The 17,113-nt window shown below is 33.2% G+C and overlaps 1 protein-coding gene across 1 annotated transcript in view; it reads left to right on the top strand.

The window, feature by feature from the left end:
- Window positions 1-17,113, top strand: part of LOC108910349 (protein unc-13 homolog B) — a 465,101-nt gene that overhangs the window by 68,877 nt on the left and 379,111 nt on the right. Inside the window, exons 3-4 of the mRNA XM_018715183.1 lie at window positions 4,193-4,295; window positions 4,600-4,717. Coding sequence (XP_018570699.1) covers window positions 4,193-4,295; window positions 4,600-4,717 — 221 coding nt within the window. The remainder of the gene's footprint in view (window positions 1-4,192; window positions 4,296-4,599; window positions 4,718-17,113) is intronic.

Raw genomic sequence — 17,113 nt, 5'->3', positions numbered from 1 at the left:
AATGTTATTTTAGCGTTTTTCTCGAAAACGGTTAGATTTATCGAAACAAATAAAGTATACCTTTTTTATGTCAAAAGGTATATCAAAGGTAAAGGTCATAAGGTATATTCAGTCAAAAGTCGCATAAAGTGTAGCACAAAAAAGTTGGAACCATTCAAATCAAAATAAAGGCTCGTATGTGGCGCCCTCTACAAAATGCGAAAAAACGGTGGGCAAATTTATAATCCTCATCCCGAAAAAACCCCATATACGAAATTTCGTCAAAATATTATGAGTGTGGCAAAAGGTATTGCAAAAAAACTGCAAATCAAATTTAACTTTAACAACCTGTAACTCCGTTAATAATCAGTTTTGGAAAAAATGTTATAGAAAGAGGTAGCATTTATTTTCGGTCTAGAATTATCCCCTGATTTTTTCGCTCATCATTTCCGGACACCCTGTATATAGGCTGGTTCATTAGAATCAAGCAAGGCAAAGGTACGTGAGTCTCCAACTTAAGACACCAGCTGTAATATAAGAGGTCTGCCTAAACTCGTTGATTCTATTTTGGTGTATTGTTACGACTGTGAATTCATTGCTCTATAAAACAGTCAGCCGATATTGGTGTAGGTCGTGGAAGCGCTCATCAGGTGTGTGTCCTTGAAATTTCCATTTACTTAGTTCAATGCCGATTGCCAGTCATAACATTATTCTTACTGAAACACAGAAAGTAGATCCAACAAATATCCTTTACTCGTACGCTTATTTTGAGCAGACGATTTTTTATGGCAATTAACATATTGCATAGATTTTATTTAAACTATGTCCTATTTGGTATTGTTAACGATCTGCTATCATTGACATAATTTTCAACGTTCAGTTTGTTAATAAAAATATAACTCTAAGCATATTAGTCACACAATACGTTCAAATTTTGACAGGCTAATCTAATTTTGAGAGCACTGCTAATGGCTAAATGTAGATTAATATACCATCCACTGGAAACTGAAAAGGGGTTGATTAATTTGCCGTTTGATGCAGTCTTGTGTTTAAACTGTAATAACATCATTCGTGCAATTGACAGTAAATATGAGTTATGGGCTAGCTTTTCAACTTGACTTCCTACAACCTATTGTTATTGTTACGTGCATAATCTAAGAGTATCGTTTTTAGAATTTTGTAACAATTATTCCCATTTCTTATCCGTTTTCTTTTTCATTTTTACATTGGTTTATGCTTTATGTTTTATTTTTGAAAGTCTGCTTTATCAACTACCTCTTAACAGATAATGGTACGTCCAGTTTAACGGGAAATTGATTTTAAACATTTCCTTCATTTGTTAAAAAACATCTTCGAAATTATTTGATTTATTGCTATTGTATATGGAGAAGTCTTCTTTCCAGGGGTTGTATTACAAAGGTATGTGGAGGATTTTCGGTTACCTATACCAAAAGTGACTTTTTTATTTTCAGTCTCTCGTAGTTGATAACTTACCGTTAAGAAAGTTTCAAAGAATCCATTGAAAATTGAATTTTAACTGAGACAGGTTGCACTACCGCGGTGAAAGTAGCTGCATTTGGCATATGTCTACCAGGAAATCGTTCTGCGTACAGACTAGAAGCTGCTACAGCATTTTGTCTTGCTTCACCATAAATTGAAACGATATCCATCAACTCCGAGTACACGAAAGCCATTTTTAACACTTGAAAAACTAATGTAAACACTCTCGCAACAACGATAATACTAACGGATTTCGGTATTCAGAATCGCTCAACACACGACGCAAATGACGCTAGAGATTATAGTAGCCGAGCGATATAGGTAAAGGTTGAATATACTACAACTTCAATAATTTTTTTCTCGGAAATATCGAACTCTGACACCATTATTGTCCAAATCACGAATTCGCAAAGTAAACAGAACGGACCTAAATCATTGACCGGATTCGAATAGCGGTCTATGGGCTAGCAAATCACCGGGTGTCTGTTCCCGAGGGTGAGCCGTGGTCCTGTTACTCACACGTCGCTGATCCTCAATCCTGCCAGATTAATTGGTGACACTACACGGCATTCCCGTGGCTGCGGCGTCACACATGTAAACGTAACTGATCCATTAAGCGCGTCGCGCTCACGGACAACGTACTTTTATAGATACCAATCGGGGTACTAATTACTCTTACTTTGCCGGCGCTTCTGCCCCATAAATTTTGATAATTGCCGCCTCCGTGGCCTTCTTTATCCTGCAACGCTCCCGGAATACTGGATGGGGCACAAAGGCTTGTAAAAAATGGAAGGGCTTATCCCTGTTCAAATTTAAGATTATTTTCTTATAAAAATACGTGCCCCTGGAACTCTTGTTTCCTGGAAACGAAATTGTGTCTACGCTAAACACGAATAAAATGGCAATCAACAAGAAACTCAAACCAGGCATGCGGAGATATATTTTCCTCAAAAATTATGGCACGCCACTGGAAAAATTTGTCACTTTCGAAACTGTAACACAGGAACGTTATTACGAACTTTATAGTATCGTAGAATCATTAAGATAAATGTAAAGGGGCCTCCTCAATTAGGCCGGTTTTCGCTCCCCTTAATTTTTAGCAAAAAGAAAGAAAAAAAATTACTATTTATATCCAATAACTAATCGATTTCACCCCAAACGGGACCTTCCTCCTCCTTCCTAGTCAGGATCAAGGTCAATTAAGGTCAGATTAAGAAAAAGTGCAATAAGTCAAAGGATCTCAGAGCTTAGGTTTTCTGGGTCGCTGAGTTCGAATCTAAGGTTAGTTTGTCTGTATTGTCTGTATCAGGTCATTCTAAGGTTGTTTCAAGGTCATTTCAAGGTCAAATTGAGAAAAAAACGAGAAATCAAGTCCAACCACCTGTTATAAAGGATTTTAGGATAGCTGGGTTAGAATTAGGGGTTAGTTGGTCTGTACCAGGTCATTTAAAGGTCGTCTCAAGGTCATTTCAAGGTCAAACTTCAAAAACCGAGCAATTAAGTCAAACCGCCTGTCATATAGGTTGTTGGGATAGCTAAGTTCGAATCAGAGGTCAGTTTGTCTGCATCAGGTCATTTGAGGGTTATTTCAATGTCATTTAAAGGTCAAACCAAGAAAAAAACGAGAAATCGATTACCGTGTTTGAAGTCTCCGAGTTTGAATCCAAGGTCTGTTTATATGTATTAGGTTTAAGGCCATTCCAAGGTTGATTTGAGAAAAAATACGTCTTCTGGTAGGATTACCTCGAATCACCCATATTCCTCCATAAAACACTGTATTCTCTCACACTAACCCACTCTGCCCCATAAACATTTTATCAATACATGCACCTTTCAATATACACGCATATTACTTCGTATAAACCAATATACCCTCATGCCTAGCCATGACAATACCCGTCTTACCCAATAAGCACCCATATTCCTACATAAAAATTCTTAATACGTTTTAGGTCAAGAGATCATTGATGTGAAACCCATGCGAAATCCCACAACCTTTGTACAGGTCATTTTGATGTCAAATAAGTAGTTTTCGAGATAAAAGATCTGCTCATTTGCTCCTTCAGATGAACTTGCCTTAACCTTGCGTAGTTCTGTTTGAACTCGAATGATTTTAAAAACCTATTTTTCATCAACAATTTTAGCTTCGATCGAAAACAGAGGGGTCTGAAATAACCTCTCACTGTCCCTACCAGAAGTCCTTTTTCGCAAATCAACCTTGGAATAACCTTGAATCTTTATTAAAACATATAAATGGCCCTCCCCAAAAACCTAAACTCCAGTATCCTTTGATTTAATGCACTTTTTTCAAAATGACCTCTAATTGACCTTGATCCTGAGTAGGAAGGAGTGGGGAGGTCCCGTTTGAGGTGGAATCGATTAGTTACTTGGATATAAATAATAAAAAAATGTGTTCTTTTTTTGGGCAAAAATGAAGAGAGCTGAAAACCGGCCTAATTGACCTTCTCCCTTTAATTAAAATAACCAAATTGTTAAGTTGTACCCTGTTGTACCAACACAGATGTACCCTAACAAAATATCCGCATTAAATAGGCTCCACGAAGGTTACGCTGCATCTACAGAATCTCCTGAACTGCCACTCTTAACTAGAAACTTCTAATGTGGAGAACTGTCATGGTATTTAAACCCCATACATCAAACTAGTAGTTTCAAGTTTTTTTTAGTTTCTAGTAATATATTTTTTTTGTTTCAGCATCTCAGTTTAACACTTACGTAACTCTCAAACTACAGAACGTCAAATCCACAACTGTGACTGTAAAAGGAGCGACACCATGCTGGGAACAAGACTTTCTTTTGTAAGTATCATTCTCCGTTTTGCCTTTAACCTCAGAAATATCGCTTTCCCTTCCTGAAGCTAAAAAGATGCTGCTAATACTATGCTAACCACCTAAGTGCATATTTAAGTTTTTTGTTATAATTCCAAAGAATGAACTACTATTAGTATATAAGGAATTATTTTTGAAAGTTTTCCAAATTTCATGCTCGATTGTCCGTTTTTGTAATACCTACATCTGAAAGAGATATACTAACGCAAAGTTATATGTATTTTCTTTTGTATGAAACTCAGATTCATCGATGATAATTGTGGTGCATTTTCAGCGAAACAAACGATCTAAATACTGGGTTGCTGATAGAGGTCTGGAGCAAGGGTATGATATGGGACAGGGCCTTGGGATACCATTGGATACCCCTTCAAACCGTTCAGTACTCGAACGAGGTAAGTTTCCCAATAATTTAAAAACTGTTATGAATAACTTAGTTGAGGACTAATAAGTGCGAAACCGGTATACGTCTGGTGGGTTCGACTGACGAATGATCCTGTTTACTAGATATTACTGAAAAATATTGAACAATTCTATGAATAGGAATAATTCGCAAGCAACAGTAGATATGAAATAATGGTACATGAAAAAATATTAATCATATTATTCCAAAATTGAACTTTAATTCTTTCGTGCTCGAAATAATTCAAGGGAAAACCTAAAACTATGACGTGATCGTGGAAAACACGTTTGTAATGGATTATTGTTGTAGGAGGACAGATAAATCGAAATAAATGTTTCATTTAAAAACCTCTCCAACAGAAATGTTATTCATTTAAAAATATAATGCAGACAAATCGAATGGAATTCGTGATGTGTGTTTTTGTCAGTCGCTGGGAAAACGAAAACGAATGGGCCTTAAATATTTTAGGAGACAGCTGCCACTACTCACAAACTATAAGTTTAAAAATAATGGCAAAAATGCATCCAAATAATTATTCAATATTTGATGTCTATTTGAAACAAAATCATTCTGTATGTATGCTAATGTTGGTAATACTATCAGCTGACTCGCTCACTCAAATAGGTAAAATATCTCTGTGTACGTGTCTTGCTGTCAGGAATTTTAATGATAATCACATAACATTTGTCTTATAAATCAAAAAATCTTGCATTCGCTTTAGATATATGCATCGCTGTTCTTTCTCAGGGGTGTATTTAAAAGAAAAGCCTAGAATGTATGTTCTTCATGTATCCATTCCGTCGAGGCAATTAATTTTCGATATTACAATTTTTTTTCTAAATACTCTATTCGCCATATTTTTCGTTCCTTTCGATATGTTTTGTTAAAGAACTGCTCAATGCTACGGCATCACTCCTAAATAACATTTTTTATCATACGACGTTCTGGATCTGCTAAATTCGCTAGTTTGCTGCTACCTTTATTATTAACAGGTTGGTCACTGCACACCTATCAATTTTAATTTATTTTTAATTTATCAATTTTAAAAACACTGGGATAACTAAAATGTGAAAATACGTTATCCCCGCTTGCACGCATATGACCCTAAAGAAAACGCCCAAGCTGGAAACTAATACATCGATAATTAAGGTTGTTCAACGCTGGTTTTCTCTTTCTGTACGCAATAAACAAGGATAGAAGGTGACTCTTGCAACAATAGAACATACTATTGGTACATTATACGAAATTAATTACAGTTTTTATGCAGAGAATTCACAAAATTATGTTAAGAACATGCCTGCTATTTTTAAACAAAAGTTTGTAATGAAAAATAAGTAGCGGCAATTATTAGTATTAATCGGGGAATAAACGCCAGAGGATACCATGATTGAGCAACTTTGTGGAAACGTGTATTTAACGAAGTAAAAATCGACGTTTTGCTAAACGTTCCAGTAAACCTGGGAATTTTATACGCGAGCGGAAACCACACGCATGTGGTCGGCCCGATTGAACCCAATCCCCCCGAGTTTTACGTCTCATAAGAAATTCTCAGGACGAGGTCAAAGTGCGCCTCGCGAAATACCGGAGGGCTCGCGTGTTCTTGTGTTTATCAGGTAATACACTAAATTTAAGGGCCTATTCTCGTCCGGTGAAAGAAGCGGCTGCCTTCGCCGGATATAATACTTTTGTTAGGTTATCTTCGGAGGAGGATATTTTTTGTATATGGGGTTCGATAAATGTCGGTGCCGGTCTTGTAGGGTAGTATTTATTATGTTCCTCGGATGAATTTCGTATGAAACTTACAACGTAAACGTGATATACAATAAGTGTATTAATACATGATTCATTTTGACTGCGCTACAGCCTACAATTGCATTGTGCGTATTTCTATTTGCCAATGACGAAACTTCAGCTTCATACACCATACAGGGCATTTGCTTTAATAAATGAACTGTTGGAATGCTATTTTGGAAGACCAGGGTAAAACACATTATTTGGATAGTACGTAAAAGTTCACAAATCCAAAAAAAATTACTTAAAAGTTTGAGATTAACAAAAAGTAAAGGAAAAACATAACTTTAATTTAGGAACTTTTTCAAGTGCATACATTTGAAAGGGAATTAGCAACGCTCAGGGTAATCAGTGTCATCAGGATCAAGACAGATGCAACTTCGTGATATTATTAGGTTGTTCATTCTTTGGACAGACAACATAAAACAATGACCCAAGTTACTTGGAAGACGAAGTAGATCTGGTTCTGGTGAAGAAACTGTTGGAACTTTATTTCCGTTGCCACAAAGGTCTTTTGTAACTGCTGATCTTTGCAACTATGAGCTTTTCTTCGAGAGGCTACTGTTTATCGGATTCAGAATTTAGAGGATAAGATCCTGTCAGTCTCAAACTATTGATATTATTTTCTGACGTCATACATTTTGACCAAACTGGACAAAATCATGTCAAACCTTGCATTGTTAAGGCTTCTTTGGGGTAGTTATCCCAGTATTTAAATAATTCTTGATCCCATAGCTCTTCAAATGAGCGAAATGCGGATTAATCTGAAGACTGTACCTCGTGCGTTGTGTTTTACTGTAAACAAAAGATAGTTATTCCAGTGCCAGTGATGAAACTTCTTTAAAGACGAGCAGAATCAGAGCACTTCCTTTGCACTTAATATAATGCTATAAGAAATCAACGATATATCTGTTGTTATAATTCCTTTTGGTGCCATTCTAACAACGGATCCTTGAGGGAAATTGTCAATAAATTCAAGCCTTAAATGTTTGTTAATCGCAACCAAAGGTGGGATAAAGTTTCCAATAGCGTTACAAGATGCAATGGTGATGTTTTGAATACGCTTGTCTCTCTCTTTTCGGCAAGATGGTGTATCGTAAAACGATAGCACTTCATACAAAGAAGGTTCATTGTACTTTTCTCATTAGAAGGTCCCTATTCCCCTTAAGAAACATATACAACCGATCATTCCCTGCTAGCTGTTTATCTTGACTAAGTTTATATTGTTAATTTGACACTATAAACTCTTGATGTTGTACCACTTTTGGTATTAGGGTTAGTACCACCGGGCAGTAACATTTAATTCTTTTCATAAAAAACCTTTGAATACTCAATAAATGGATGACGCAATCGTTTAACAGTCAAGCCTTGGTCAAGGTAACCTTCGATAGTAAGTTTGGGATGGTTAAATCGCTTTGAGACATTTCTCTGCGTTTTATAAACGCCAAAAGAGCACCCCCAAGTTGATTCCGCGATCACTGCTTGGGTAAATTTTTGCAAATCACTAGTGTAATTATGGATGATTGCACTATTACAATGTTATGAAGTAATTTTGCTCTGACTGGTAAAAACTAGCAATGAAATATAAGAATTCATTGTAAAAATGTCGAGTTAGATTGATTTTCAGTATTTTAAATGGATTTATATCCGAATGATACTGAAGTAAAAATGGACAATTTTGTGAAAACTGACTTTATTCATTTGTCGCAATATTCATACTTCTAGACTTCAAATTAAATATTTGATGACATAAAATACCTATATTTATATTCAAACAAAATATAGAGAAGGGAGATATGAAGGGAGGGAAGGGTATAGGCTTTAGACAGGTTCCTGAGAAAATTCCAGCTGTTCCGTCTTAAGGGTATGCTTAAACGTAATCATAATTCAACAAACAAAGTCGCAACGTCAAGCCCCTAAGACCCCTTGAGCTGATACAAGAATAGCGTTTGATTTGCTTTTAAAACCGATGTAAAATATCACGACATTATAAAACAACAAATACCGGAGTAAACAGAATTTTAATGGATTGTATCATCTAATATACAGTGTTATAAGGAAATACAGAACCTTTAAAGGAATATTGTTCGCATAAAAATAAGCACAGAAATTTATATAAACTTTTTTCCGAGTTGTACGCTTTCGAATTAAAAAAAGTAATTGTTTATTGTTCAAAATTTGACAACGGTAATGTTTTGTAATATTGATTATAATTGACTGCGTAGACAATCTTTTTTTTACTGACTATTTTTAGCTGAAAATTTTTGGGCCTTTTGTAGAATTCACAGTCTATGACTAAAAGTCACAGGTTCATTTAGGCAGAAACTAGAAAGTTTTTTTGCAAAGAAGAAACGACGCAACTCATTGAAGAACTGCCATAGAACAAACACGAACGGTACAAATTTTCTTTTTAATAAATGGTTGGCAATCACACAACCAGCCACTTTTTTTGCTGTAATCTGCTCCATTACTCACCGATTTTTATCTGGAACCAAATTAATATTTTGCTCGAAATACCTAATACTGATGTTTCATAATTATTATCCAAACTTAGGGTCGAATATTTAAAAAATGTTCGCTACCAACGCGAATTTTTTGCGAGCGAAATTAATTGCCGAAATAAATCAAAGCAAACTTTGGGATAGAGGGAATTTAGCGGAGGTAATGAATCCACTTAATTAAATCCAAAATATTGCGCCAATAGGATTATAAACAAACGTTAAATTAAATCCTTTACCTCATTATGCTCCGCGTTTCTTTGGCTCCACTTAATTGATTATGAGAATGAGCTTATGTTTCCAATATCCAGGGATAATATATGGGGATTAAGGATTAGCGAAATTTATCGATATTGTGCTTCATCAATCCAGGAACAATGTTAAACAGGTGAGTTAGTTCTCGGGGCCTGGAAAATGGTAAATACTGATTTTGTTATCAAAGAAATATTTTTTTCAGAATTTATAAAAATGTACAGTGATTTTTCCTACAGAGGATGTATAATATGTAATACAGATGTCTGTAATATAGGATTGAGCAACTTTGTAGGTTTCTACAAAATAGCGATATAAGTATCTTAAAAAAAACAGTACAAAAAAATGGCTATGGAAAATATTTATTTATTAAATATATCACAGTTTATTTGCGCTCCCTGTAGAGAAATCGAAATAAAAAGCTCATTTTAAATTTTGAACCATAGGGACCCTTCCTTAGTTTATTTTGCCTAATTATATTTGCTAAAGGTCAGAAAATGACGAAGCGAGGGGAATTACATTTCACTTTAGGTACCACTGTGTTAATGATATTATTCTTTTGGATTTGTGGATTGCAACTCAAAGGTCTTGTTAGCTTTACCCCTACAATGGCTTTATTGGAGAAAAGAGACTTTACTTTTACATATAGACTACAAGTTGATTTTTCAAAGACAAGTTGATTTTTCAAAGCCAACTTGATATTACAGATACAATTTTATAATACAACATGATGTTATGTTAGAAACACGAAAAGTTTAAATTTATTTTTCTCGAAAACGGTTCATGATATCGATTTCAAAGAAGAGGACATTTTTTATGAAAATTATCTTGAATTTCTCAAATTTGGTGTCGGATACAAAAAAAAGTAAAAAATAAAACATTTTTTTTAACGGCATATTACTTAAAAATTATTTTACATCTTAAATAATGTTTTACCTACAATGATCGGAAACCATAGGGGTTTGCATCCGGCGTTTCTCAGTCCTGTATCGACAAATATGTACGGCATGAATGAAAATTATTTCTATATGATATTGTAAATCTTATTACAGAAAGGCCGTACAGTAGTAAATAATTTGTATCTAGGAGAAAATAGTAGTAAAAATAAAATCAATTATTGCAAGTAATACTTATTTTCAAAAATATATTTCTAGCCATTTAGAATCATTTTTTTTACGGCATTTTGTTTTTGTTGATTATTGTTGTCAGTATTAACAAAATATATTAATGCCGTACAAAAATTGTTCACCCTCAAGTCCTATTATTCAGAGGGAAATTAAATTTCCTATAGTAATCACATGTTTCATGAAAAATGTACGGCATGGCCAAAAATATAATAATTTTATAAAATAGAATTAAAATTAGTGCATTTGATGTTGGTTCAAATCACCCCGCATACGCTACTTACAAATAGAGGGTTGCACCCTGTATTCCTAACCCCTGTATCAGCAAGTACGTACGGCGTCGCTTAAAAATTTATCTATGTATCGATCCGAAACTTACAGTATAAATGCCGTACTGTATCACCAAACACCGGCCCAAAATTTTCAGAAAATAAAAAACTTTTCTGGCTTCCGGTATTGCTATTTTTGTACGGCATTAGGTCGAGGTTAATTTTTTTTGTATATCCTATATACTTCAGAAATGCCGTACAAAAATGTTTTGCCGACAACCACCCCCCTCCCCCTTGGTGGACAGGTTTTGCTTACCTGTGTACTCACCTGTACCAACAAGAATTGACGGCATAGTTTCTAAAGTCATTGTTATATGTGGTAATATTGATTTATAAGTAATTCATGCTGGGTCAAATGACCCCTTGAAAATTTCCGATGGGCTTGTAGTCTAATATCATCGAGTAAATGAGCGCTGCCTGTTCAATTTGACATGTACCCAGTCAGAAATATATAAAATATATAAAACAATTTCTGGTTAAGGAATTGTTTACCTCTGAACATACGCATAATAAACGTATCAATCAAAATGGCATGTTCCACCAACTGATATCTGGTTAGATTTCCGCCTTTTGCGTGCTCCCCCCCTGCCTCTCACCTCTCACACGCAGCATGGAAAATCATCGTTAGCCTTTTCTAATAACTCGGTTGAACTACCCTCGCATGCTGATTACAACGATTGTGACCGTCATCAGCACGTTTGTTGAACTACAGGGGTAATCTTTGACTTATAAACATTAGCTAAAACTTTCCCTCCCCAGCGATACGAAAAGTGTATTTCCTGTATTTAAATACTTTTAAATATGCCGAACTCGTTACATTATATTTCGTGTTTTTCTTACACATTGTAAATGTGTCTAATAGAACGAAAAGTATTTGTATTTATAACTATTACTTTGGTATTCCTTTTCCCCTGTGTGTTAGTGCATTTTTTGAACTCTCAAAAAGAATATATAATTTTTGCCCGTATTTTAGAAATGATATTTGATACTTGATTTAAATATTGACATAGTTCAACGAATGATTTTTAAATGATTTTTTTTTGTAATTTTCCACAGGGTTCAACAAATATATCTATAATAATTTGATTTAAAACGCTCAAATATTCAAGAAAATCAGTGTCGTAGAATGGATTATTTAATGATTGTATCTCTTCCCCTTATCTAAGAAATTCTCACTATCTACACCAGACATTTTTTCGATTTTCAATCCAAAATTATGTTCTTAAAAAAGTCCTTGGTTTTGAGAATAAAATAATTCCGACACAAAATTTGAATTCCTGGCATAAGATTTGATAAGATTGTAGTTCCCAGAGAATATTATTTGGTAGGGAAAATAAAAAATATATAATGAAAATAAATCAGTTCAATAATATAATTTACAAGTAACGTTTATTAACGTCAATAAAAATTAAAGGTCATATCATCAGTAAAAGTAATTTCGAATTTAATAACGGACTGAGAGGCTGTTAAACCTTAAAGGCACCAAGGGTGTTACAGGATAATAAAGTCATCGATTGACGTACACTGTTGGCCTTAACTCCTCAGAATAAGTTGATGGTATGAAAGTCAATTTTGATATCAAATTATTTTAATCCAATAAATTTGAATCTATTTTTATTTCGAAAACTAACGTTTTTAAATCCTTATAAATTTAAGAAATATAGACATGTGCATGATTTTTTAATTATTATTATTATTATTATTATTATTACATAATAGCAAGGATAGAGGCAAAGCCTATTTAGTCCAATAAAATATACAAAATGACAGTTAACAGCTTTTAGAGTAACAGTAAAATAAATAGCTAACATAAAAATGTACAATTTTTGGTCAGACAAAAAATAATTTCGTAATAAAAGCACTTAATAGGTCCCTTTGAAGTGATGATTTAATTTTCTTGCTTTGTTCATAGTTAATAAATCCAAGTAAACAGGGAAAAATTTAAATTATGACACAAAAAAAATTGAAAATTTATTTTTTCGTTCATCTCATCTCAAGCAAGCTAGATACTTAAATTCTTCTAGGTTTTATTTACTTTCTGTCCTGATTTCATGTTATTTAAAGTCTTTATTATTCAGTTTAATACTGTAGGATTTTAACTAAGCAGCCACAAAGTAGATATTTATATTCACAAAAATATATTTTTACAAGTATGTATTTTGTTTTTGCTCTTTGATGGTGATATAATCTCTGTGACTCTGAATATGTATGAAAAACGTAATTAAACGCTTCATATGACGAACTCGCAGATTACTTGCCACAGGAGAAATCCTCGTTAATTTTTTTTTTAACTGAGAGTTGTTTTTTTTTTCATTTGTTTGAGAGCATTGCCCCATAAAATGGAAGTTTTTACGGCAGCAGCCAAGTTTGGGTATTTTTATTTCAGTGAAAAATGTATGCAAATTTGCTAGATAATTTTAGCCCTACTATGTGGTGTGCCCCCTACGTCAAATTATTTTTATTGCGATTAAAAGTGGGGCTGTTATTTTTACAAATTGTGAAAAAAATAGCGACTGCATTTAATTTTTTTAGTAAACGGAGACAATTACAAATCTTTTCTGATGAGCGTCGTCTACCGTTGCGCAAGCAAATAATATTTTTATTCCCATATCATAAAAATAAATGTTATTAATAGTTCTTTAAAATGAGCCGTCGTTTCTTGAAATCGATTAAGGCATTTAGAAGTTGACAATTTAAATATTTCAAGATGGCGTCCTTTATACTGGCGTTGCTATGGTAATAACAAAAAAAAAAGTTCAAACAAAACTTGTGAAAAGTTTAACAGTGTATCTAAAAAGTGTATTTTCAACTTAGGTTATATGAGCGAAATTTCGAGAAAACGAAACTGTAACACTATAGCAGTTGTGTCCTCTAGCGGTGAAGTTACAAACTTGAAAATATTTTAAATCAATTTCTTTTGGCCATATTTGTTAATAGATTTCTTACCCCATAATCGTAGCACGTCTAGTTTCCTATATACCGTTAATGGATCACCTTGTATACATTTCCTGAAATAGTAGAAATTAATACATCAGCTCAGAGCAAAATAACTCAAGCTCCAATTTTGAACTAATTTAAATTTTGTGAACTAAATTAATACGTGTTGGGATAAAGTTGCGACTACCCCAAATTTCAAAGTTAGGATAGCAACATTGATGACCTAGAACTGCTATTTGGGATTGGTCTGTCAAAGGGTTTGCTTTCTACTTCAGAATGAAACCGTCCGCGTATGTTATTTAAAATCCTGTTTTTCTGCATACAAAGAGCAACTAATATAGTTATAACCATTAACCGTTAAGTTATAACCACAAACTTACATTCATTTACTAAATCTATGTTGAAAAAGAGTAAAAAATTTTCAGCAAAGAGTTTTCAGTAGATACATTTACAAATTTTGAATTAAGTAATTTAATTTAGAAGAATTTAGAATTTTGATCATTTCTTTTCGAAGATGCAGTTTATCAATAAATTTATCACAATTAAAAATATTGAATTAAAAAAATAACTTTGCATCGTCACCATTGCCTTCTTAATATTAAATATTTTGAAGGATTGTTATAAGGAAACTAGGTACGCCATTATTTTTTTTAAATTAATATTTGAATGAATGATGATTTTTTTGTCTCTTTTTAGTTTTTGGGAAACTCACAAACGGGAATACGAATAGCCTTCAATTTGTCAACGAACGAAATTATCACTTTTGTAATTAAAACTTTACAAAGGCGTCGGCGAGTTAAAATATAATTTATTCTACATTTTTTTATATTTAGATGACCTTTAATAAGACCAGTATTTTTACTTCGGAGAGAAATTTCCATAGGTAACAAGTCTCATTAGTCTGTCAAAGGGTTTGTTTGCAGATGTTGTTATAAAATTAGACCATCTGTTGAATGCTTCGCTGCTTTAAAATTACTCATTAACACGTAATAATTTCTGCTTAAATAGGCTCCCTGATGTAAATCTGCTGACTGCTGCAATACACAGTTTTTAACTAAAATTAATTTAAAAGATTATATTTAGAACGAGTATAAATAAATATTGCTTTTTTGACACCTTTAAGAGTATGAATTTAATTTTTTTACACACTTCTAAGGAGCGTTTTCGGTTTATTTATGAAACATAATAAAGCCGTTTTAATATTTCTTTACATTTAGCAGCTTTCACACTTTGTACACCTACTATTAAATTATAAAAATATTTCACAGTTTCAAAAAAAAAATCCTTCGGTAATATTCGATAATGTTATCTAATTTTTTAAAACATTCTTGTACAACGTAAAAGAAGCATATAATAGAAAAAAAATTTAGTGCTAAATCATAACAAGCAGAAAAATGAATGAATTTTATTATATTTTTTCAATATACTCTAAAAGGTGCAAAATATCTTTTCAAAGAAATGGATATGTTTTTAATTTTTAGTAAAAAAGTTTTTAAAACGATATCCATCAACTCCGAGTTGCTATGCACATAAGCCATTTCTGACACTTGAAAAACTAATGTAAACACTCTTGCAACAACGATAATACTAACGGATTTCGGTATTCAGAATCGCTCAACACACGACGCGAATGACGCTAGAGATGTAGCGCCTAGCGATGTAAAGGTTGAAGGTACTACAATTTCAATAAATTTTTTCTCGGAAACTATAAGGATTTTACAAACAATTTTTTTACGACATTGACTCCATTTTTTATGACGCATCTTTATATAAAAGCAGATGTGTATTTCTGTGCTAGATATCTCATCATAAATGAAGTTTGCTGTACAATCTAATGGCTAGCATTTCTCAAATTGATAAGATAACCTTACCTTGGTTGGTTTTATATACATATCTTTTACTTTTTTTCTAGCTTAGTTTAGCGGTTCAAACCAATTCTGACTTACTTGATTGGTTATAGGATATAATTAAGTACAAAGGATTTTTCAAAGTCGACCTATTTTTATTTCCATCAAACATAGTAATCGTTTTTTTTTTCTTAAGGAGGTTTATCGGGTACGGAGGTACGTCTAAAGGTTAACGAGAGTTTCTGTGGATTCGCTAGTGACTAAAGTAGTAAGCCTTTAGATTTGGCAACGTTACACTTTGCTCGTCGTTCGCTCGCTTGCGTTCGATCATACTATTTGCATGGACACCTGCTAAATTCAAATAATACGCTACGTCGAGACAGCGGCGTTGCCGCTATCACGCATATGGAGGTTTAGTTAAGTTTGAAGGAGAATTATTATAAATTATTTATCTTACAAGTACCTAATCGATTTCAACGAGCTGTCATACGGTTCCTTAGATATCGGTTTCCTATGTATACAAGTTGCAGTGGAAACTGTTCTTGGAAAGACCAAAAAAATCATCATTCTCGTAAGACTGCGTACTAAATCGTGAAAAATTATTTTATTAATATCTTGTCTCTTAGGTATCCAAACTNTAATAGATTTTTTACCCCATCATCGTAGCACGTCTAGTTTCCTATATACCGTTAATGGATCACCTTGTATACATTTCCTGAAATAGTAGAAATTAATACATCAGCTCAGAGCAAAATAACTCAAGCTCCAATTTTGAACTAATTTAAATTTTGTGAACTAAATTAATACGTGTTGGGATAAAGTTGCGACTACCCCAAATTTCAAAGTTAGGATAGCAACATTGATGACCTAGAACTGCTATTTGGGATTGGTCTGTCAAAGGGTTTGCTTTCTACTTCAGAATGAAACCGTCCGCGTATGTTATTTAAAATCCTGTTTTTCTGCATACAAAGAGCAACTAATATAGTTATAACCATTAACCGTTAAGTTATAACCACAAACTTACATTCATTTACTAAATCTATGTTGAAAAAGAGTAAAAAATTTTCAGCAAAGAGTTTTCAGTAGATACATTTACAAATTTTGAATTAAGTAATTTAATTTAGAAGAATTTAGAATTTTGATCATTTCTTTTCGAAGATGCAGTTTATCAATAAATTTATCACAATTAAAAATATTGAATTAAAAAAATAACTTTGCATCGTCACCATTGCCTTCTTAATATTAAATATTTTGAAGGATTGTTATAAGGAAACTAGGTACGCCATTATTTTTTTTAAATTAATATTTGAATGAATGATGATTTTTTTGTCTCTTTTTAGTTTTTGGGAAACTCACAAACGGGAATACGAATAGCCTTCAATTTGTCAACGAACGAAATTATCACTTTTGTAATTAAAACTTTACAAAGGCGTCGGCGAGTTAAAATATAATTTATTCTACATTTTTTTATATTTAGATGACCTTTAATAAGACCAGTATTTTTACTTCGGAGAGAAATTTCCATAGGTAACAAGTCTCATTAGTCTGTCAAAGGGTTTGTTTGCAGATGTTGTTATAAAATTAGACCATCTGTTGAATGCTTCGCTGCT

The sequence above is a fragment of the Anoplophora glabripennis genome, unplaced genomic scaffold, assembly GCF_000390285.2.
Source record: "Anoplophora glabripennis isolate ALB-LARVAE unplaced genomic scaffold, Agla_2.0 scaffold1, whole genome shotgun sequence".
Lineage (NCBI taxonomy): Eukaryota > Metazoa > Arthropoda > Insecta > Coleoptera > Cerambycidae > Anoplophora > Anoplophora glabripennis.
This window is presented reverse-complemented; position numbering and strand designations above follow the sequence as displayed.